This window comes from Rhipicephalus microplus, chromosome 6, assembly GCF_043290135.1.
Source record: "Rhipicephalus microplus isolate Deutch F79 chromosome 6, USDA_Rmic, whole genome shotgun sequence".
Lineage (NCBI taxonomy): Eukaryota > Metazoa > Arthropoda > Arachnida > Ixodida > Ixodidae > Rhipicephalus > Rhipicephalus microplus.
The window spans coordinates 41843131-41868378 of NC_134705.1; the positions used below are offsets into that span (position 1 = coordinate 41843131).

The 25248-nt window shown below is 47.9% G+C and overlaps 1 protein-coding gene across 2 annotated transcripts in view; it reads right to left on the bottom strand.

Moving 5' to 3' along the window:
• The window catches only part of LOC142765249 (uncharacterized), a 49039-nt gene extending 25649 nt beyond the window's left edge, over nucleotides 1-23390 (bottom strand). Inside the window, exons 1-2 of one of the 2 annotated variants that reach the window (XM_075865947.1) lie at nucleotides 23266-23390; nucleotides 13695-13789 (exon numbers count right to left, since the gene is read on the bottom strand). In XM_075865947.1, coding sequence (XP_075722062.1) covers nucleotides 13695-13775 — 81 coding nt within the window. In that variant the 5' untranslated portion in view covers nucleotides 13776-13789; nucleotides 23266-23390. The remainder of the gene's footprint in view (nucleotides 1-13694; nucleotides 13790-23265) is intronic. The other variant, XR_012884120.1, reaches the window with a different exon arrangement.
• Nucleotides 23391-25248: the final 1858 nt, after the last annotated feature.

Genomic DNA, 25248 nt, shown 5'->3' on the forward strand with positions numbered 1-25248 from the left:
GCCGACTTCAGCATCCGGGAGCTTCGCGATGTACTCGACTTTCGGGGGCGCCGCTCGGCGCCGGGCAGTGATGGCGTCACTTATCAGATGCTCCGAAACTTGGATGCCACCCAGTTTCGGAATCTGCTTGACTCCTACAACGTCATCTGGCGCACGGGGGCGCTACCAGCCTCGTGGGGAGAATCCATAGTAATTCCCATCCACAAGAAAGGGAAGCCGGAGTCCGAGCCTTCATCCTACTGACCGGTTTCGCTTACTTCGGCCGTGGGAAAAACATTCGAAGCTATGGCGCTCCGGCGCCTTCAATGGATCGCTTCTGCTCTGGATTTCCTCGCGGCTGAACAGACCGGTTTCAGAGCACATCGAGCGACAGCGGACTCGATCTCGGCCGTCGTGAGCCTTCTTGAGGAAGCCAAGCACCGTGGGGAGGCGGGATACCTCGTGCTTTTCGACGTAAAAAGTACGTTTGACTCGCTCCCACACAACACCATCCTCAACGCCCTTCGTGAGATGCGTGTGTGCGCGAACATGCTCCGATACGTTGAGGCTTTCCTCAGTGGCCGATCCTTTCGTGTGTGTGTCGCCGGCGAACTCAGCAGTCCTCGGGCGGTGTCATCGGGTGTGCCGCAGGGCAGTGTGTTGAGCCCCTTTCTGTTCAATGCAGCTCTCGCACGCCTCATCGACCACATCCCGCGAGCCACTGCTTACGAGCCACTGCGCGTTGCGATTTATGCGGACGACATCGCACTCTTCACCAGTGGCCCCACCCTTCGTGGTCAACAAGTCCGCGAGGGACTCCAAGCTGCCATTGACGCAGTTGACAGTTTCGTCACAAGCATCGGTCTCCAGCTCTCAGCAGCCAAGACGCAGGCCATGCACGTCCACCCGGAGCGCACGGGGATCTTCTTCGGATCGCAGCTCGTCCTTCGCGGCCACCGGCTCCCGTGGAAGCGCAAAGTGCGCTATCTTGGTCTCACAATCGACCACCGGCTTAACTGGAGCCCCGCACTGGCGTCCATCCGCAGCGACACACGGATGATTGGCGGCATGGCCTCCCTCATTCTTGCCAATAGCGGGGGCTGCTCCCCGGACATTGCGCTGCGTTTTTTCAATGCGGTAGCGTCGGCCAGGGTTCTCTATGCCGTCCCACTCGTCGCACTATGACCCGCACAGTGGGACGCGCTGGACACCCTCCACCGTGGCGTTGTACGCCGCCTGTATGGCCTGCCGCGCTCGTCGCCGATCGGCCCCACCCTGGCGGAGGCTGGCGAGACGTCCCTCTCACTTCGGGCGAGAGGCAGTGTGTTGCGCCACATACACCGCATGTACCTCACGTCCGAGGGACGACGCCTGGCTGGACGACTCCTTGATCGTCCCCACTCGGGCATGGGTCAGCGCGCCTTGGAGTACGCTGCGCTCGTGCCCGACCCGCCTTACTGCGGCTTGATCCCGATCCCGCCGCACCAGGATCCTGGTCTCGAGATCAACACCACCATCCCTGGCATCAGATCCAAGAAGCAAACGCCTTGGTCTGCCCTCCCGCAGGAGGCTGTCGCCACGATAGAGGAGCGGCTCGCCGGCCGAGTTCTGCTGTACGCCGACGGCTCAGTCACAGCGGACGGCTCGGCGGCAGCCGCTTGTTTCGCCTCATCCCTCGGCATCCGTGTGAAGTGCCGCCTTCCCCTGAGTGCCTCCTCCACTGCTGCTGAACTTGCCGCGCTTGATCTCGCGGCAGATCAACTCATTGACTTCCTACCCCAGTCGGCAGCAGTGGTGTGTGACTCTCGCGCCGCCCTCCTCCCACTTGCTCGCGGAGAACGTGGCGCCCCCGTTGCGCAACGCCTCGCGCGGAAGTTCGCGGTGATCGTGCGGAATGGTTGTGATGTTGTGTTCCAGTGGGTGCCGTCTCATGTTGGACTACTTGGAAACGAGACAGCGGACGCACTCGCCAAGGAGGCTCACCACCCCAGCACACCCATTTCGACGTTCATCTGCGCGAGCGATGTTGCGCATCTTCGTATTGCGCGCCATGTGCGCGCTTTACACCCGGACTGACGTGTGGCAACAGGATACCCCCCACGACCGCTGCCGAAGACCGGCATCAGCAGGCGTACCCGGGCCTTCCTGCTTCGGCTTCGCACCGACTGTTCCCGCACGGCTGCAAGGCAGTTCCGATTCACCAGCAGCGGGAGCCCTTCGTGTGCCGAATGCCCGGCAGATGAGACCACCGAGCACATCCTGCTTCACTGCCCCGGCTACACTGAACAACGCCGGTGGCTCTTCGACGCCTACGGTCGTCTGGGACTTCCACACGGGAGCCTCGACCACCTCCGTTTTCCCCAGGCCCACCACTCGAGCCTCATGCGGGCCCTCGAGGCCCTACTCGAGTTCTTCGGCGACGCCGCTCTCATCGCGCGCCTCTAGCGTGGCCTGCACGCACGTGTCCGTGTTTGTTTACGTGTCGGGCCACGCCCACGTCCTCTGTGGCTTCGCTCTCATCGCGCGCCCCGCTCCCACGTGTCTGTGTTTGTTTACACTGCGGGCCACGCCCACCTCCTCTCACTCTTGCCGCGTGGTGCTCCTGTTCCCTCTCCATCCCGGCTCGCCTGACTGCTTTCCCTTTCCCGGGGGCAGCGCGGGCTGCGTCCGAGACAATCCTCTGTGTCCTCTCTCTCCTATCCTTTCCTCCTCAACCTTTACCTCCCATTCCCCTTCCCCCGCGCGGAGCCGTGTCGGTGACTTCGCTTGAAAGACAGTAACAGCTCCGCGCTTTTCTCTTCACTTTCCTCATTAAAGAACCTCTCCGCAAAGATAAGTTTCTTTACCATTATTACCTATTTGATGCTTCCTTTCGACAGGGAATGACTTGTTACCTTTTACAGAAGCAGCGCGCTCGGCCCCCACAGTTTTCATTTCGGTAGCCATAGCGGACGACGCCAGCAGTCATGCATATTCGCAACGCTTTTCTGGTGCAATTATTTAGCACTTCGTAAAGTGAGGGAATGAGCTCCAGCAATACTATACTGATTTCGTTGAGTGAAGTACCACAATAATAATATAATAATAATAATAATAATAATAATAATAATAATAATAATACAGTCGAAACTCGCATCACGAAAAGAATGCGTCAACACCTTGCTGAAAACAACCAATGAACCATTCAAGCGTGGTGCAGTAAATACTCACTTGAAGATTCAAACATAGAATTTATTGTGTTGGTTTAAAATATTGAAAAAGAGTAGCCTGCTTTTTGTTGGCCATGGCGTGTTTGACGACTGCGTCCTCAATATAGTCCAGGCGATCCATAAGTGATAGGCCGGTGCCTTCAATCGCGCCGCAGTGGCGGCGCACAAGGGCCAAGGCAGCTACGACCTCAGCTGATGTAGGAGCGGGTGTTACGACCGGCCCCAGCATTGGGATTCTCCGAAGGTTTGCGAACCCCTCTGGGAGATCATCGACGTATTCCTGGGATAGCCTGCACGTGAGAGACTGTTACGACCGGCCCCAGCATTGGGATTCTCCGAAGGTTTGCGAACCCTCTGGGAGATCGTTGACGCATTCCCGGGATAGCCTGCACCTGAGACGGCCTTGCAGCCAAGCGAGAACAAAGGTCGACGCACTGGTTTTGCGCTAAGGAACCGAGCAAGAGGAGTTGCGGGGAGAACTGGTTCCTGACCGACTGTGTCGTCGACACCACCTCCCCATTCAGGCTCTTCCCCCTCGCCGGGAGAATTCCGGAATCTGCTGTGTGAAATGCATTGGTGCTGTGCGTTCATGACCACGTTTGGGCATCTTTAGGGCGTCGTGACCATATTTGGGCATCGTGTTAGGTTGTGCTCCTCCATGTGTTGTGAGGTGTATTTCCCCTCCCTCGTGGCCGAGGTGCCGGGGCCACCGTATTGGCTGACGATGCGGACAATGCTCCCAGTGTTGGCAACGTGTCGCTATAAAATGCCGAAGACGTTTTGAATGCCTCTCTCTCTTCTCTCTTTGGATCAGTTGATCACTTCTCAACATGTAAATAAATCTCTGTCGTTCGTTCGGGCACCTCTTCTCGCTGAATTGTCGGACGATGGATCCTGTGACGGGGCCAGCTACCGAAAACGAGACCGGCAGGACCCGGAGTCCCAACAACTTGATGGCAGCGGCGGGATGCCGATAGCCCCGAAAACGACCACTGGACGGAGTTAGCCCGAAGTCCAACAACGGGGCGACAGGAGAAGGATGACACGAGCTCGCTCATCGACTTCCAGATGGAACCGAACGGCACTTCTGAGAGGCACGACGCTAGAGGCATGATTGCGAACTGGGTGAGTGCCGGCTTTCTCTGTTAAATTTTACCAGGCATTTACTCTATGTGTTAAGCAAAAGCTGGTACAGAGTGGCTGTCTTGGTCATTGGGTTAACAGGTAACTTGTGTCAGGCAGAAATTGTGTGATAGCTTGGTTAAGCTCTTTCTGTCAGTGGCGTCAAGGTTAACAGTGACAGGGCAGGATTCCGTGTAAGAGCTTTTGAAGCTTTATTTGTAGACTAAGTTAACGGAAAACTTGAGGCAAGGCATGAATCTAGAGCTGTCGTTGCCGTCAAGGTTAATTAGTTGCAGGACAGGAATCTTTGTGGAACAGAGACAGCGGCACTGGAGGCAGCCATGAATCTGAAATCCCTGCGAAAGTCCATGTTGTTGCTACTTGCAAGGGAGTTGAATCTGGAGGTGTCGGACTCTCAAAGAAAGCCAGAGCTGATAGAGGCGATTCTCGCATTGGGGGCGGAGGATGACCAGCTGTCAGAATGTGTCGAGGAGATTCAGGAGAGGCAAGCGGCAGAGGCCGAAAGAAAGGCGGTGGAGGCCGAAAGGAAAGCGGCAGAAGCCGAGGCATATAAGATACGAAAGCACGAGCTTGAAATGAAGCGCCTCGAGCTAGAGATTAGCCATAATAGTAGAGCAGGAGGCAGCGAGACATCCGGTACAGCAGAGCGGGTCAGGTTCAAAATGACGGACCTAATGAGATCGTATAAGCTAGGGGAGGACATTGGGCTGTTCCTCGTCAACTTTGAGAGAACTTGCGAAAGGCAAAGTTTTGACCAGGAGACATGGCCCCAACGCTTGTTGTCCCTACTTCCGGGGGAGGCATCTGAAGTAATCACGCGCCTGACGAAAGAAGAGGCCGAAGAATAAAGTAAAGTAAAATCGAGCCTTCTTAAAAAATATAGGTTGTCGGCTGAAGGCTTCCGGCAAAAGTTCCGAGATGCCGTAAAAGAGAAAAGTTAGTCGTACCCGGAATTTGTCTACAAGTTAATGGCAACATGGGGGAATGGCTTAAGGAGGCGAAGGCGTATGGGGATCATGACAGGGCGCTTGAGTGTGTTGGTCTGGAACAATTCTACCAAAGATTGCCAGAAAATGTGAGGTTCTGGGTACAGGACAGACCAGACGTGAACACTGTGGCGAAAGCCGCCGACCTCGCGGAAGAATTCGTTACGCGCCGCGCTCTCGGGGTAAGCGTAGAGCCTGGGAACTGAAGAGAAGATTTCAACGGCCAAAGGCGGCGTCATTCAGAGAGGAGCCGACCAGTCTCGCGGAAACTTCTAAGAATGAGGGTAACAGGGTACCTCACCATGGGGCGTCGGCAGAGGCCAAGGAGAGGTTTGAGGCAAGGAAATCGGGAGCTTGCTTCAATTGCCAGGAAACAGGGCACTTTGCGGTACATTGCACGAAGCCAAAAGTGGTTTTCTTCTCCTTAAATGAAGGCGACGAGAACATGAAACTGTTGGAGCCCTATATGTACGACCTCACCGTGAACGGCAAGCAGTGTCGGGTTCTTAGAGACTACGCAGCCACTATGGACGTCATTCGTCCGTCATTTGTGCAACCTGGACAGTTTTCCGGAGACTGTGCCTGGATTAGGCAAGCCGTGGAGGCAAACAGTCAGTGCCTTCCCGTAGCTAAAGTGGTCCTTACAGGTGCATTTGGAACGTTGGAGACGGAAGCCGCGGTGTTGCCCAATCTCCCACCTCAGTATCCTTACTTGTTCTCAAATAGGTCGTATCAAATGCTTAAAGAGAAAGGCCTCACGTTGGGAGAGCGCATAGTACAGGCACTAACCAGATCAAAGGTGAGAGAACTGGCCGCGAAAGCCACAGTCACGGAGGCAACCGAGCCTCACACCGACAATGAACCCAGTCCAGAGTTAGACGTGGAGGTTGACACTCCGATGATAGAGCAACTAGATATCGCCATGGCAACAGAGCCACTTCCTAGTAGCACAGAGGATAGCACAGAGGGTGACCCCTTACAGGTGGAAGAAAATACAAAAGAGTTGTGTGTCACGCCAATATCGGATAACTTAAATCGGCTGCTGGGCGTGAGCACTTCCTCCTTAATAGCAGAACAAAAAGGTGACCTAACTCTAAAGAATTTCCAAGACAGTTCGAAAGAAGGGGTCGCTAAACGGAACGTGAAATTCCAAGAAAGGGGTGGCATACTCTATCGTAAATATCTGGACAGGAGAGGAGTGGAGTTTGATCAGCTGGTTGTACCTCAGATGTATCGCCCGGACCTACTTTGTTTGGTGCATGGAGGATCATGGTCAGGCCACTTAGGAGTAAAGAAGACGGAAAGTCGTCTCTTGCAGGAGTACTAATGGCCCGGATGTTTTAAGGATGTAGAAAGATTTGTAAAATCTTGTGATGCTTGTCAGCGAGTGGGTAAGCCAGTGGATAAGGCGAAGTTTCCAATGAAGCTGGTGCCCGTAAGCACGGAGCCCTTTCGTCGGCTGGTTATTGACACTGTAGGTTCCTTGCCCAAGACAATCTCGGGCTACCGTCATATCCTGACAGTAATCTGCCCAGCTACTAAATTTCCGGAGGCGGTCAGAGCTAAGTTCCGTAGAAATAGTAAACGCACTTCTGTCCGTGTTTGCCCGTGTAGGCTTTCCTGCAGAGATACAGTCGGACCAGTGCACCGTTTTCACTAGTGCCTTAACTACAACCTTCCTAGATAAGTGTGGTATAAAGTTAATACACAGTTCAGTCTACCATCCACAATCAAACTCGATAGAGAAGCTTCACTCCGTGATGAAACGAGTGCTGAGAGGCTTATGTTCTGAACGAAAAACTGACTGGGAAATGTGCTTACCTGCAACGATGTTTGCACTAAGAACTGCACCACATGAGACAACAGGGTTTACGCCAGCGAAACTCGTTTACGGCCGCAGACTGCGATCTCCTCTTCGTATGCTGAGAGAGTCGTGGGAAGGTCAGGGTGAGGATTCTGTAGTAGTGGAATATGTCCTCACCTTGTTGGATCGTCTAACAAAAGCCCAAGAACTGACCGAGAGTGCGATGACCAAAGCACAGCAGAAGGCTAAGCTTTACTACGATCGAACAGCTAAAGTGCGACACTTTGCTGCAGGAGACAGGGTCATGTTGTTGAGGCCCTCCCAAAAGAATAAGCTTGAAGTGCAACGGGTCGGCCCGGCCGAAATTAGGGTGCACGTTAAAGAACCCCAGGTGGTCGAAATTTCCGGAGCCCTCCACTACGGCGTCTCTCATAATCATGAAGTGGTTTTGGGACGTTAAACCCCACATATCAATCAATCAATCAATCCGGCCGAAATTACTCAAAAGTTGTCTGACACCAACTATGTGGTAAAATTATCAGGAAGTCGTAAGGTGCACCATGTGCATCACAGCAATTTGCTCAAGCCGTATAAAGAACGGGAGGCAATCGTGAACATGATGTTGAATGTTCCGGAAGAAGTTCCACTAGAATTTCCTGAATTGGCTTCAGAATCTGGTGAAGTCAGGTTCGAGCAAAAGATCGATGACTTAGTATTGAAGGCACAGCTGACGACGGAGCAAAAACAGGAATTGCATGCTCTCTTGACCGAGTTTCAGTGCAAATTTGTAAGCGAGCCAGGCAGGACATCCGTCCTCACTCATGACATAGAGCTTACCTTGCCGGAACCGGTAAGATCTAAGACGTATCGGGTGTCACCTCGCCGGCTTGAGCTAATAAAAGCAGAGGTTAACAGGATGCTCGAATTGGGCGTGATTGAGCCACGTGAAAGTGATTACACTTCCCCGTTAATTCTTGTGGAGGTACCCGGCAAAGATCCGCGTCCTTGCGTAGACTATCGTAAGTTAAACCTCATCACCAAGGATCAGACATACCCGATACCCCACATTGAGGAACGCGTCGAGAGGGTAAGCAGCGCGGAATTTATCTCAACGCTAGACCTAGTGAGAGGTCACTGGCAGGTGCCGCTCACCGAGAGGGCGAGCCGGTATGCTGCATTTATTTCACCATTGGGGACATTCCGCCCTAAAGTGTTGAGTTTTGGCCTAAAGAACGCGCCTTACTGTTTTTCAAACTTAATGGATAAGGTTTTGCGGGGTCAAGAGGACTTCGCATTGCCTTACTTAGACGACGTCGCCGTGTTTTCCTCGTCCTGGCCAGAACACTTGGTGCATTTCATAGCAGTACTGACACGCCTACGCGAAGCAGGTTTAACGGTAAAGGCGCCCAAGTGTCAGCTAGCAGAAGCAGAGGTACTCTATCTCGGGCATGTTATCGGTCGAGGGCATCGCCGTCCCTCTGCAATGAAAGTGGCAGCTATCCGAGACTTTACCCAGCCCCGAACGAAAACCGATATTCGGGCTTTTCTTGGAATAGCTGGTTACTATCGTAGGTACATCCCTAGATATTCCGACATTGCCAGCGCTCTTACTGACGCGTTGCGCAAGACCGAGCCCCAAATGGTCGACTGGGATGAGGAGAAAGAAAAGGCTTTCCGCGTTTTGAAAGCGGCCTTGTCGAGCCAACCTTTGCTTAGTTCACCGGACTACTCGAGGCCTTTCATAGTCCAATGCGACGCTAGTGATAGAGGCATGGGGGCAGTTCTTAGTCAAAGGGATGAGGGGGATGAAGAGCATCCCGTCCTCTATGTTAGCCGGAAACTCACCCTTTGCGAGCAGGTTTACAGCGCTAGCGAAAAGGAATGTGCGTGCTTGGTTTGGGCAGTCCAGAAACTGGCTTGTTATATTGCCGGAAGCGAGTTCATTGTGGAAGTGGACCATTGTCCTCTCACCTGGCTACAGACCATGTCCTCTAAGAACGGCCGCCTGCTGCGTTGGAGCCTCGCTTTGCAACAATATACGTTTGACATACGCTACAAAAAGGGTGTACTTCATGGCAACGCTGATGGCTTGAGTCGATGCCCCTGACGCGAGAGGATGTCTCGAGAACTCTGGCATATTTTTTTCCTGACCTAGACAAGGGCTTGTTTTCCTGACCTAGACAAGTGACTGTTTTTTTTTTTACTCCTTTAGGTGTACTTGTTTGAAAACGTTGAAGACACGGCTATCCAGGGTTTTGGGTTCGGTGTGCTTCCAGTGTTGTTGTTTTGTGTCACCTTAACGTATGAGTAACATTTTGAATAAATTGTGTATTTCCTTCAATATTAGATAAAGGGGAAAATTGCCTGGTGGAGTTTGGTGGAATTGTCCGGCGCTCACCGGCTGAGTAGTTGTGTTGTCATGTGCGTATGTGATGTCTGTTGAGCCCACAATGAAGCAGGTGGTGCACTCTACTTCATCAAAGACGGTCGTCACCAAACCGACTGCCGGCGCTGATCTCTCCGGACTGTGGCTGCAAACCTCAGCCCATCGAGATCTTTACACCTCCCCCCCCCCCCCCCCGCGCGAGAGACTGTTACGACCGGCCCCAGCATTGGGATTCTCCGAAGGTTTGTGAACCCCTCTGAGAGATCGTCGGCGCATTCCCGGGATAGCCTGCACCTGAGAGACTGTTACGACCGGCCCCAGCATTGGGATTCTCCGAAGGTTTGCGAACCCTCTGAGAGATCGTCGACGCATTCCCGGGATAGCCTGCACCTGAGACGGCCTTGCAGCCGAGCGAGAACAAAGGCTGACGCACTGGGTTTGCGCTAAGGAACCGAGCAAGAGGAGTTGCGGGGAGAACTGTTTCCTGACCGACTGTGTCGTCGACCCCCACCTCCCCATTCAGGCTCTTCCCCCTCGCCGGGAGAATTCCGGAATCTGCTGTGTGAAACGCATTGGCGCTGTGCGTTCATGACCATGTTTGGGCATCTTTAGGGCGTCGTGACCATATTTGGGGATCGTGTTAAGTTGTGCCCCTCCATGTGTTGTGAGGTGTATTTCCCCTCCCTCGTGGCCGAGGTGCCGGGGCCACCGTATTGGCTGACGATGCGGACAATGCGCCCAGTGTTGGCAACGTGGCGCTATAAAATGCCGAAGACGTTTTGTATGTCTCTCTCTCTTCTCTCTTTGGATCAGTTGATCACTTCTCAACATGTAAATAAATCTCTGTCGTTCGTTCGGGCGCCTCTTCTCGCTGAATTGTCGGACGATGGATCCTGCCACGGGGCCAGCTACCGAAAATGAGACCGGCAGGACCCGGAGTCCCAACACGGGGCACCATCAGCGCTTGCGGGATCCACCTGGGCAGAGTCTTCATTTGGCTGCTCAGCAGTAGCTTCGGCGACAATCTCCACATCCGTGAGCTCCGCCGTTCGGAGTTAGGCCTGTCGCGCACCACAGCGCGCGACAGGCCTAACTCCGAACGCACGAACACTGCGAGCACAACGACCGATGCCTGCCGATGCTACGGGGGAGGAGCTTGCAACAAGTGCGCAGTGTGCCGTTGACACCATAGAGACTGCAACGACTGCAAGCTGCAAGGCTGCGGCGTGAGTCCGGGTGTTAAGCGCGCACATGGCGCGCCCATGCCGGGTCGCCTGACTGCTTTCCCTTTCCCGGTGGCAGTGCGGGCCGCGTCCGAGACAGTCGTCTGCGTCCTTTCCCTCCCGTACTTTCCTCCTTAATCTTTACCTCCCACTCCCCCTTCTCCCGCGCGAAGCCGTGTTGGCGCCTTCGTATTGAAAGACAGTAACAGCTCCGCGTTTTTCTCTTCTCTTTCCACATTTAAGAACTTCCTCCGCAAGGCTGCGGCGCGCGTACGCCGCTACGTTAAAGTGGCGCTTTCGGCGCCATCGATGTGTGCAGCAATCGTAAACGCCCGCCGCTCTACCGCTATTTTCGAGAGTTGCGGGAAAGCTCGCCGCCTGTCAATGAAGCGCGGGCGGTTTGGGGTGGCCGAGTTCGATATATCCATTACATGTCAAACTTTGTTCGAAATAAAAAATCAATAATGCATGCGATTTCCCGTGTGATATAGGAACCGTTCGTTATAGGCAATAATTCGATATATTCGTGTTCGATAAATTGATGTTTGACTTTTTTATTGTTAATCAAGATTATTAATTATTACTCACAAGTCCGTATACTTTTGCTTTATTTTTTGTAATTACCCCATCCATGTAGCCATACGAGGTCCCCCTGTCAGTTTCTCTGAAACTTTGGGACCTCCTGCTGTATTAACGCGAACTATGTAACTCAACTGAACTATTTAGTAAACTTGACTTGACTTGACTGTATTAATAATAAAGGAGACACAATAACGGCTGCAGGCAGTGCGCGGGAGGGTGGCGGAACAATCCAACTGCGCACGTCATAGAGATGCTTCTGCATGGTGGTGCCACAATATGTCCTCGTGCCCAATAGTATAGTGTACAAAAAAGGCATAAAAAAGAAGTGAGCGTGAGGATGAGAGATGTGAGTGATGAAGGAAGGAAAGTTGGGAGAGAATAAGAAAGACAAACTGAGGAGGAAACCGTCCATCTTGATACTCAATATGTCCCTCAACAAAGAGCATGAGCGGCAACAGGCCCATGTTTCACTGTGCCAAGCTTTGTGCCACTCAGCAGTTGATGACTGGAATTCACTGCCTCAAGATATTTTTTCGGCTGATAACTTTTGCTATATCGCTGGAAAGTTATCTACTAAGTGATTAGAGTGCTGAAATATGTTATAAATTTTGTTGCTGTTTCACAGACATGCGACCTCTGTTAGCGTATACATACATGTTTTTTTTTCATTCTGTTACAAATTAATTGATTTTTTTTATGCCCCTCCAGCCTGGACCAAAATGCTGGTCTGCAGTATGTCTAAATAAACAAAAATAAAACTGGCGACATAATGTTTCCAAAACATTGTTATTAGCTTTGAAACAGCATAAATACAGTAAATCAGATTTAAAAATGTCCAGGTATAATGATTATGTTTGCAACATGCATAATATCAATGAGCTGTTGGGAATTCCTCACATTAGGCAAATACTGTTAAGAAGTACTCGTTTCACTTTTTTTTTCTGCCTTTGGTAAACTTGTCTATAAAGGGGGGGGTTCAAACACATTGCCTGTGGACCTTTCATTAGAACTGCGTGGCTTCACAAGTTTTGCAACTTTCCTACACGATCTTTCTTTGTGAGTGTTGCAATGCTTTGTTTAAAAATACAAAATCAAAATGAGCGCCGGCAGATGGAAACACGTAGTGGGATAATCAGGGTGAACAGGGGAAGTACCTCAGACAGGCTGGCAGACATTTCGATAGGAGGATTTATCTCTGTCAAAGGTGCCTTATCATCCTTGGCGTGTTAGTTTTAAGGGGGTTAGTAGTGGCGTCATCTCCTGCTGGTGGCCCATGTCCCTGTTTGCAATCACCGTCCGAAAAGAAAAAAAAACTATAATGCAGAGGAGTGCAGTCCTTACTTCATTTCAAGTTAGGTGGTAGTAATTCAAAATGTTCTTAGAGAGTGAAAAAAAAAAGACGCAAACAAAGTAGGGGCGGTGTGCTGCAAAGTGGTGGCCCCTACAGACACGAAAAAAGCAAAGAGCTTGAAACTTCAAAGGTGGCTGTTAGTAGCCGCATCCGGCTAACACAAAAGGTTGCCGACGCTAGTGATGCTTGCCTGTTACCGAACACTTATGAATGGGACGCATAACAAGAAAGCAGTTACAAAAAGGGGAGAGAAGCAGGCAGCGTACTTTTAAATGCCAAGATGTCCAAGCTAAGCAATACCAGACGGGGTCTGAAGAGCACATGTTTAATGGGGAAGGTCATTCGTAAAAATATGCTATCAGTCTCCCCGTAGGCGGCCCGCTCAGCGGAATTGCCTCAAGAATTTCATGTCATGTTGGCTCAGAAAAAGGGAAATTGAGAGTGCAAAGGAAGTTAGCAACAATGAAACACAAAAAGAAAACAAGAAAAATGGAAAGAAAAGGCAAAGTGGGGGTAGGCGGGATGTTAGGGTAAAAAACGAGAAAAAAGAGGAAAAGAAAAAAAAAGACACAGAGAACTTTCTGGGTTTGCAATGACCTTAATGATGTGAATGTTAATTATAGATATGCATGTGTCAATGTACATATATAACTACAAAGTTTTTTTTTCTAGAACATCTAAACCACTGTTTTCTCGTTCCTCCCTTCTAAAAGCACTCCCACCGCGCATCGTTAAGGTCATTGCCAACCCGGAAAGTTGTCTGCGTGTTTCCTTCTTTTTTTTTCTTCTGTTTCTTTTTCTCGCCTGTTTAGCCTAACGTGCCACCTACCCTAAGCACAATGACATAGTTGAGATGTTCGATCACTACATGCTCTTTTCAATTTACTGAAATGAAAATTCACCAATTTGATTTTAGTGGGATTAAAAACCTAAAAAAAGTCATGCAACATAACCTGACTGTTGTGTTGATTTAAGCATTCTCGAGTAACAGCATGTTTAAATAAAAACAGATAACATGGGAGTCACCATACCTTTCCATTCGGCTTCGTTTTCTTTTGGCTTTTGTCCAAGGACAACAAAGGCGTTCTGGGCCTTTCTGACATACATGTCATAGCTTCTTTATTTTCTGCATGGCATATAACAAAGCATCAGAAAACTGACTGCTTAAATGCAGTAACGATACGAAAAAAAACATTGACACATTTAGTATAGTTGCCAGTTTGGCAGCCTTCATGTAGCACCCATTTTACCAGTTGCGAATTTAGTATTTCCAAGCAAGTTTAGCATGTGCTCGCATGCCGCAAGCTTAATGTTCGACAGGGTTCAACAATCAGCTTGGTCAATAAATGCATAGAAGGACTGACAAACACACTATTTATTTACAAATACCTCTCAGGTTCCAAGTAGGAGTATTATGTGAGGGGGACTATACACTACTTTTTTATCAAGAAACACGGAACAAACAAAATAAATTCAAAAGCCATGTTCACAAATGCTAAGCACGAGCAATAACATGCAGAAATATAAAATTTGTGTTATACATATTTAGACTGGTTCTACAATGAATGAACCCCAATACGAAAGATATGTTTAGGGAAAGACAGTCGTAAATAGTTAGTATTTTATTCCTGAATTCCACGTGATTGCAAATGCACACGTGCAACATCATCAGGAAGATCATTCCAATGAGCAATGGCACGCGCTAGCGCAGATGCGCTAAAGGCTTGGGTGCGGCTGAAAATACGAGAAGAACTATGCTGATTGTGAAGCCTGAGAGATGTGCGATAAGGTTTTGAAAGTGGCAAGGTATTCACATGTGCGCAGTAGATGACTTTTCATAAACACAGAATGGGTATCTCCCTGTGCAATGCCAGAGATGATAAGGACAACAAAGTCTTCATTTTTGCTACACTGGAATAGCGATTGTAGTTACATGTTATGAAACGTGGAGCGCTGTTTTGCACATATTCTAGTAAGTCAATGAACATATCTCATGAAGTGTTCCCCCCCCCCCCTTCAATTTTTACAGAAATGAAAATCTATTTACTGTTTCCCTACTACATGCAACTGTGACAAATACAAGACACTTATTTTCGCACAGTAGTGACAATGCACTCCATGAATTTCGATGTGCTTCACTAGGCTTGTGTAGTAGATTTTGCTGTGCGCAAGTGCTTCAATCCTGTCACATGAAAACGAGCCATCTATGCAGATGCCGACCCACAGTTCAAACCAAGTTGCACGGTTAGTTCCTGCAACATGCCTTCAATGTGATGTGCCCTGCTCCTTGTGTCCCGTTTTTCTTGCACTCTGTATTGAAACTCAACTCATGCTACAAATCACTTTCCTTGCAATATTATTTGATGCGAAATGCTTTTGATCATCCCCATGACTGATGCTTCAGCACGCAATACCAGAGCCTTGTCCACAAGCATTGTGAACAAGGCTCCTAATTTGGGTACCCGCAACGTCAACAGATTTTTATTCTTTTGTGGTGGGCGTCCTTGTCTTTTTATTCAATAATTCTTTCCACCCATACTAGCGCCTGTCGAAGCGTTGATTGACATGGCTTCTGTGGGCACGGTGGCACCGCAGACGTCATGTCACCTGTAACTCGTCTTCTGTTCCTTGAACAGGTGCTGTTGATCTGCGCATCCCGCCATAACGTATCCAACACGTGTATCGCCAGACCGGATCCTGATAGGACCATCCTCAACTGGGAAGTGCCTGTCAGCAACGGCATCGCCGCCAGATACTATGGAAGCAGGACGGGAACGTCGTCCAGTCCTATGCAGTCCGGTGAGTCCGCTGCTGGACTCACCAGCCGTCCAGGCTGGTGAGTCCAGCAGCGGACTCACCAGCCTGCATCAGTGGGCACGGTGGCACCGCAGAAGCCATGTCACCAGTAACTCGTCTTCTGTTCCTTGAACAGGTTGGTTTCTATTCGCACTGTGGTTACAAGAACGATAATCGCTTCATTGTAGTGCTGCCATGCCCCAAAGTGCTTTATTTGTCATTAGGTTCTTTGTGTATGTTGCTATCTGGTGACATCGAAACGAATCCAGATCCTAACACGCCAGCGCTCATGAAAGAACTGCTTGAAGGGCAACACGCCATCAAAACTGATTTAGCCGCGTTGGGCGAAAGAATAAAACAAGTTGAGAAAGTGGTACAGATTGTCAAGGAAACGCGCTGTCAGCGGCAAGCCAGGATTGAACGAAATGGAAAGAGCAACAGGAATTCCGGATAGTTAACTTTAATGCTAGAAGTATTGTCAATAAGACGGCAGACGTAGAATACATTTTAGTCATTTATGATCCTTATGTAGTTACAATCACGGAGACGTGGTTACATTCAGAGATTCAAGATAACGAGATCATACCTCCCGGATACAAAATAGTGCGCCGGGATCGACAGTCTCGAGGAGGCGGCGTTGCAATAATAATGAAGGAAGATATTGAATTCAAAACACTAGGCGGTATTGCAGGGCACGAAAGCGTTTGGTGTGAAATGCATATTGGAACCTCATTAGTCCTTCTCGGTACCGTTTACCGACCACCAAACTCACCTCTCTCATTCTTAGAGTCGATACAGAGTTACATAGAATCAAACAAAAAACGCAAATGCCGGCTGCTCCTAACCGGCGACTTCAATTTACCTGCGATTCACTGGGACACGTTCACAGCAGAGTGTCGGAAACAGGTACACTGTGATTCACTCCTAGACATTGCATTCACCTATGATCTTTCACAAGTGGTTCACCAAAGTACGCGGAAATCGGGGGAAAGTCCGTCTACTTTGGATCTGGTATTCCTTGACGGGCGCTTCGAGCAGTTCAAAGTGTCAGTTCTTAAGGGTATCTCAGACCATGAAGCTGTCTTTGTCGAAATAGCACATGAGAGAATGTCAAAACATAAAGAAGCGATTACGAATGTTCCCAACTTTTTTGAGGCTGATGACACAAGTATCATTGACTACTCGTCATTTGCACTGGACAGTTTTGATTCTCAAGGTGACGTCAATGCCATGTGGGAATCTTTCAAGGATATTATCTTCCATTGCGTCGAAAATTTCCTACCGTTTCGGAAAAGAAGGAAAGCTAAGCGGAACCCTTGGATAAGCAGAGAAATAATCCAACTGAAGCGTAGAATAAGCCGCCAGAGACGCAAAGTAATAAAAAGACCGCGCAAAAATAACTGAATTGTCTGCACAACTGCGTTCCATGATTACAGAAGCCAAAAATAGATATTACAAAGAAACACTGACAGAGTTCATGACAAAGTCTCTTGATAAATTTTGGCGTCATATGTCGAAAAAAGATAATGAGTCACTTAGCATTGTAGTGGATAACACAGTGGTTACTGATCCTGCAGTAATCGCTTCTTTTTACAACGAATTCTTTCAGTCGGTGTTTTCTACTCCGTCACAATCCGGTGTCGAATCCGCACCCTCTCTATTGCTTCGCTCGGAAAAAATGCCAGGTGTTGAAGTCTCTTATGAGGGAATTGTGGTCCAACTACTGAATATTGACGTAAAAAAGTCAGTAGGCCCTGATGAAATACCGAATGCATTTCTGCACAGGTATGCGGAATGGGTTGCTTATTACTTAAATATTATACTTGACACATCACTCGCAGATTGCCGAATCCCTGATTACGGCAAATCCCTGATGACGAATCCCTGATTACGGCTTACGGCAAAGGTTATACCTGTGCACAAATCTGGTGATAAGCAATTCATTGAAAACTATCGTCCAATATTGCTGAGCTGCGTTTGCTGCAAGCTCCTAGAACATATTGTAGCCAAGTCAATTTACACGTATATTGAAAACGACAACAAATTTTTTCCCAACCACCGTGGATTCCGACAGCGCCTTTCCACAGCAACACAGCTCCTTGAAACAATTAATGACTTTGCCATGACGTTAAACAAAAAAAAAACAGATGCCATCTGTCTTGATCTGTCGAAAGCCTTCGACAGAGTGCTACATGCAGAACTGCTTCTAAAACTGGCAGTTATGGGAATAAACGAACAAATAGTAAAATGGATAGCCGCGTACCTTCGGGGCAGAACACAGTACGTTGAAGTAGAACACATTAAATCAAAACCGTTGAACGTGACGTCAGGTGTTCCCCAGGGGTCTGTGTTAGGCACAGTGCTATTTCTAGTCTATATTAATGATATCGCCTCTGAATTTGACGAAAAGATCACTGTCCGGCTTTTCGATGATGATTGTCTATTGTACAAAGAAATTGATAGCGCGGTTGATCAGGAGTTACTCAGTGATGCTCTTAGGACAGTAAAAGAATGGTGCGACAAATGGAAAATGAAAATAAATGAGAATAAAACTGTTTTATTATGCGTAACAAATAAAGTAAATAACATCTTCTACTTTAATTACACAGTGAATTCCTTGGTGCTTTCTACGGTTGACGTGCTGAAACACTTAGGCGTAAATATATCCACGAATTTAAGCTGGTCTTAACATGTTGGCAAAATATGCGAAACTGCGGAAAAGAAGCTCCGGTTCTTGCGACGGAAACTGCAATTAGCCTCACAGTCAGTGAAACTAACAGCTTATTTGACCTACGTTCGGCCCACGCTAGAGTATGCCAGTACAATCTGGGACCCTCATCAGTCAGGGTTAATTCACAGACTGGAAAGAGTTCAACGACGAGCAGCAAGGTTTATTCTAGAGCGATACTCTCATACAGATTCCGTCACCGAAATGCTCGGTTTGCTAAACTTGCCCACGCTAGCTGAACGCAGGCGTATAGCAAGACTAAAGTTTTTTTACCTTCTCTCTAAAAACAAATTCAACATCAATAGCAGTCAGTACTTGAACTCACGACAAGGTAGAGCATTGCAAAAAATCAAAGATCGTACTTTCGAAATACCTCAGATGCGTGTTAACAGTTACGCGTTTTCTTTCTTCCCAAGAACCATTAAAGAATGCAATCAGTTGCCACAACAAACGCGAAAAAGTAATACTGTAGAACATTTTGAAAATAACCTTGTAGGTCATTAAAAACGCACGCCTTTACGCATGCTGTCTATTTAGTGGTTGTCCGAGTTCAGTTGTTGCATTGTGTTGTTAGCTTTGTATTGTTTGACCGGTGTATGTACAGATTATTTCGCATGTACTGCTGTGTGTTTTTGTACGGTAGTGGTTGGTTATATTTTCTAACATCGCTTGTTAACTGTGCATTTATGATGTCGAATAATTTGATCATGTATACAGGAACTATTTCTCTTATGTACGCTTATGTTATCTTGTGTGTGGTATCTTATGTACGGTTTCTTATGTAGTATGGTTTCTTTCTTTTTTATGTATGCTTGTGTTTATTTTTCTTATGTAATATGGATTCTTATAGTCACACGATATTGACCATGCAAATGTCCCGATTTGACCCACTCTGTAACGGCCGACAGGCCAATAGTATGAGTAAATAAAAAAAAATCTCTACAGTATTTGCAGAAAAAGTAGGCACAATGTACCACTGCCAAGCATTCATTGCATCCAGTATATTAGCTCAGCTGTTGCCACCATGAACCACTTTTAGGGGCGAAGCTCCTTAGGGCGTGGGCTGTGCTTCCCCTGTAGCCTGTATGTAGCCACCTCTAGTTTAGTTCTTGCAGTGTTCACTAGATGGCGGTACCGTCCCCTGTATGTAGCCACCTCTAGTTTAGTTCTTGCAGTGTTCACTAGATGGCGGTACCGTCTCCTGTATGTAGCCACCTCTCGTTTAGTTCTTGTAGTGTTTACTAGATGGTGGTACTTGTAGCTGATGATGAAAAGATGCAAGATGTTATAAACTAGAAAGCGGTACTTGTAGTTGATGAAAGACGCGAGATCTTATAAAATAGGAATGATGTCACATATGGCGCGTGTCATTGGTTGAAGGCAATCGTTCGATTTAGTGCGGCGACGTACGCTAGGGGGAGCGTTGTAATAAAATCCGTTCGCTGTTGGCGCGCGCTCGGAGTCGCCGGATGGATAAGGCTGCACAGCGGAGAGAGCGCAAGGCACAGACCATAAAGCCGTCATAATGAAGGGACATCGCAAGCCATCCATCGTCTAAGAACAAATAAAAGTTGATTTGTGTATATACACACACAGCGTTTCTCACGTCTTTACATGATGATCGACTGGGCGAATTACACGGAAGATTCACAGTTTACCGATGAATCCCTCCGGAGCTTCGCCCATTCATCATCATTCACCCCGTGAATATGCCGTAATTTTTTACTAGAAATTACACTACATTAAAGTATAGTCGTTACTCAAGCATGCTCCACCAAAGCATCGATATTAGCCACTTAAAACGCGCTGTTTTCCATTGTATGTTCGGACACACCACCAAAATAATTGGCTTGGGCCTATGGCAGTCGGGCGAGGCTGGCGTATTTTTACCCTGGGTAAGGGCCGAGCCAGGGCCTCACTCTGAGTCACTTCGCTCTCGGACCAGGACTGGGCTCGGACTAAATATCCAGTCCCGTACAGTACTCTAGTTAACACTTTTTTGATTACTTTGACAAGCAAGAAAGTTCACTTTTTGGAATGTGCGCACCTTGGCACTTTAGATGTCGCTATTGGTGTGATTTGTAATAAGGTGTTCCCTTATACCCCTGTCACCTGTAATGTCATTCACTGCAAATGACATTAGGTGTTAATGTAATTTTTGTTACTGCTACATGGGCATAATGAATGAGATTCACACCTAATGACATTCACCCCTTGAATATGTTCACCAAACTCATGGAAGCGCGACGTGTAATCTCGTTGACAGGCGCTTGACAAGAAATTACAATACCGACACCTTAAAGCAAATGTAAACGATGTTCACATGTTTATTAAAAGTTCTGTAAAACATCGTTGGCACAAAATTGAAAGAAGGTCAAAAAAGAGACATGAAAAAGCGCACACTCGCAACTTACTTCTATTAAACCGTAGCTGATCTTCTGAAACCCTCCTGCATGCGTACAATCACACGAAAATCACAAATGACTATCATCACAGCCTATCAGATAAAAAGCAAACTCATTATCAAATATAGACAAGTACGGGACGCTGATGCATTGTTCACCAAATTGCTTGATGTTCATCGTCTCTGCCAATTTGCACGCAACTTTTTTGGTGAAGCGCTGCTACGTTTTAGACTCGCTAGCAGCAGAATACACACGCAAGTGTGGGACACTAGTTAAGGAAGATTGTTTTCAAACCAATTATCCTTTCTTAGGAAGCCGCACAGTTCTCTGTTAATCACCTACGAACTTGAAGCCCGAAGAGAAGCTAACGTAAACGAATCGGCGTGTAGGCGCAGCTCCAAGTCCCTCGTGGTCTATGATAATTTTTCAATTTCAAGCTTGAGGCGCTTCAGTGAGTTCTGATGCTTCATGACAGCAGCTAGAGCAATTAAAATTCGTGTGCATTGATCATCATTCATCGTGATCACAAATTCATGGACGCTGTCACGGTTCCAAATATTGCCGACTGCAAGTTGTGAGCAGTTTTAAGCTAGTCTTGCTTTGAATGTGAACCATTCTATGCTATTGCCCAGCATACCAGTCTGAACGACTATTACGGAAGCCAAGCTCTGTCAGCTGGATTCACGGCCGCTTACAGAAGAGAAGACCCTGGGACCTTGGCTGACGGCTTCCCATACGCGCAAAGCCACGAAAGCCCTCTTGTACTTTTTAAGGACCACCAGCCTTCACGACCGCTTGTGAAAGAACAGTGTGAGACTGTGCTGTGTAGTCTCGAGCTGACTATTCATCCTTTTCTTTCTTACTCCTTTTCTTTTCTATCTCTTTCCTTTCTATTATTCTCCCTTTCTCCCACCCCAAGTGTAGGGCAGCCAACCGAGCCAAGCTTGGTTAACCTTCCTGCCTTTCCTCTCTGCTTATCTCTCTTTCTCTTGAATTTGAACAAGGATTTTCTTTTTCGACTGATGCTGTTTTATTGTGCCACAGTATATTTGAGCCAGCTGGACAATGTTATAAAAATTAAATATGCAATTTATAACTTTTTGGTATCATAGTAGCCTGCTGATAAACATTACATCAAGTGCGAATGCCATTTCACATGACCATGTAGACCTGGATCGCAAGATCGCAATGACATTCGTTATGAATGTAGACCCCTGTTTGTGCGTACGCTCTTTACCTGTGTTAGCACGAATGGACGCTGCACAGTGATAGTATGTCAGTCTGTTTGATTATTCTTTTTATATTGTCTAGTTTTCTTGCTTTTCCTTTCTGGTGGTTACACCTATATATTTGTTGTTGCTTCCCATTAAAATATCGGTTGAAAGTAGTGTTGTCCTGTGTACTTGGTTTGTCTTACATGTCTTTCGCATATACATAGTGTGATTGTGCGTCACGCAGCGCCCCTTCGTCACTTCCGAAATGCGTCACCGACATGCCCGGGTACCTGCCGACTCTGTCGCCTACCGCTTCCGTGTTGTCTCCTCGTGCTTGCAACCATTTAGTTTTGCCTCACGATGCAAGTTTGAGGGCTGCTAGTGAGGCAAGTTGATTTAGTAGTCCCCGAAGAGGGAGCAGAGCTTCGGGGTGCTTCTTCGCCAAAATTTATTACCTAAAATTGAGAACGCACATTGCGATATTCCGAAAAGTACCGGCGCGTTTGGCTGGCAAGGATTTACAAAAAACTACTTGAAGAAACTCGGTGATATTTGCGTCTTCAGGTGTAACTTCATTCTGGGTAAGTGCCATAGCCAAGCACTTACCTACAAACAGAGATAGCTTACCGAGATACTGTACATACAAACTTGTCCGCGACCACTGCGTGCACCATCAACATGTCAGGGAGGCGGTCAAAATCGTGATGGTGATCACGGAAATTCGGGTATTGCATTGAAAGAAACTGTGAAAATGGATGCGAAACAATATTAGTTCACTCTGAAGTATAGCCGATCGGTTCGAGTTGGGGGGTCAGGATTTTCAAAAATTGGTCAATTTGTTCCCTAACGCGGTCTCCATCATTTTCAGGGTCTCCACTGTATATTAGCATACAAAAAAAGTAAAATACAAGGTGAAAAAGGTGTCAAAACATTCGCGAAAAAAAAAAGTGATGACTGGCATTACCGCGGCACGCACCATGCGAAGTGTATCTGCCTCGCGTAATGTTTTCCTCGGCTGTTTCCACAAAGTTCAATCAAACAGGCTCAGCATCAGCACTGTTTAAAACACTTGGGGGGGGGGGGGACGCGGCTACTTTGGTGGTGTGGGCCACAGCAATATATTAATATAAATTTTATATTTCTTGTAAACTTGCCCAGCTCTGCACGACTCATTCTCGAAGGGAGCTGCTGCGCTTCGCTCATCCACTCGTAAAATTGTGGCTCGAGAGACTTTGACCCTCCCCTACGGCGTCTCTCATAATTATATGGTGCTTTTGGGACGTTAAACCCCACATGTCAATCAAATTTAACCGTGTGACACCCGAAATGAACCACCTGGCTTTGCCACTACCCTGAACCTAGGCTTGTCGCATAATGCCCGCGCCCACCCAGGCGTCAATTAGCGAGACAAACACAATTTACGGCATCACTTAAATTAAGAGGAATGAGCAACCCTTACCTGACAGGCGTAGTAATCGGGTTGCTTTTGTATCCAGGTAAGGTTCTGTTTGCGTCGCTGGTCCCAAGTGTCATCGCCGTTTTACCACATCTCGCACAGGACGGTCGGGTTTACCGGATCGAAGTTACTTAAGCTCTCTCTCAGTTGAATCTACATCCCGATATTTTCCATTGGATTAAGGAATTTCTTGCTAGCCGATCACAGTCAGTACATATCAATAATTCCATTTCCGCCCCCCTCCCTGTAACATCTGGCGTTCCACAGGGCAGCGTCTTAGGCCCTCTGCTGTTTCTTATTTATATAAATGACCTCCCTCTACATGTTTCCTCTCAAATCCGAATGTTCGCAGATGATTGTGTCATCTACCGTACAATCACTAACAATGCTGACCACGCTGTTCTGCAAGAAGATCTCAACAATATTCAGGATTGGTGCAACGAATGGCTGATGACCCTCAACCCCAACAAATGCAAGGTAGTATGTTTCACTCGCCGTCTTCAGCCATTATACACACCTTACACTATTGCTAACACTTCATTAGAAACAGTGGATACATTCAAGTACCTTGGTGTCACACTCTCACATGACTTAAACTGGTCGCCTCATATAGCATGCATTACCGCCTCGGCCAACCAAACCCTGGGATTTCTAAAACGCCACCTGCGTCATGCACCACGCCACGTAAAACTTCTAGCATATAAGTCACTCGTACTCCCGAAACTAGAATACGCTTCTCCCATATGGTCACCTCATCAAGCATGTCTTATCAATACCCTAGAAGCCATTCAGAATCGCGCAGTAAGGTTTATTCAATCGTCATATTCCTATAACATCAGCATATCATTACTAAAAACACAGTCTGGTTTAAACACGCTATCATACCGGCGCCGCATTGATTCATTAATCCTTTTTCACAAGTTTTTCTACAGCTCGCTTCATCATGCCCCATATATTTTGGCCCCGCCACCGCGCACATCGCTGCGCACAGGGCACCACTTGCAAGTTTCTCGTCCACGCAGCCGCACTACAACATTTTCTGCATCTTTCTTTTGTCGATCATCAGTTGACTGGAACGGCCTGCCCCGCCATATCGTCGAAACCACCTGCTCATCATCATTTTCGGTAAAACTAAAATCTGCTGTTTTTCAATAAATGTATGTAGCCACTATTTTGTAAAAAAATGTGTGTTAACCCCACCCCTTATGTAATACCTCCAGTGCGGGGTCTTTAAGGAAAATAAAGTGAAGTGAAGTGAAGAAGTGCTGCACGGTGCGGTGTGCACAGCGCGGTCGACTACCGCAGAGGTCGAATTAAACTCATATTCTATGAAAACAGGCATTGCGAATACAACGCCGTGCTCATCTTGCGCGGGCAACACAAAGGCTACGACTACAGATTCGTATACGATTTCAAGAGGTCGGCGCGGTCACTTGCGTCATAGAGTTTCCCAATATTAACTAGAGGGCACTCTGGCGCTGCTATCGTTAAGCGACCATGGGAATGATGGGTAGTACCAACGCCTCCTCTAAACAATGCCTGGGGAATGGCTCGCGCTCCCAGCGGAGTTGGCCTGCCTTCAGTTTCGAGCAAGCGCCGCGCGGTGGGGCTCACGACCGAGACTATTATCATGGCGACGGGTGGTACCAGATAAGTGTTTTTCATCTGCGGCCCATAGGGCCGCGTCAGTCGAGAGTTGTTCGAGACCTGCAACTGTACACCGCTATTTCAGAAGCTATGCAAAGTGTTGCGTTGTTGCACCGTCCGCCACAGGTGACGCTAGCGACCGTGAACATTCTAAAATAAAGGAGAGAAAGGGTGTGGCAGCTGTTTTTCTTCTCATGCGGCAGGCATCTTCTAGAGGAGGCGTTGGTAGAATGGTAGTACACACATTTGCCTAGTCCTTGTACTTGCGGGCGGCGAATCGTACTTGCGGCTTCGTTTATTACTGGTTACGGTTTGGTTTTGAAAGAAAGAGCAAACCCT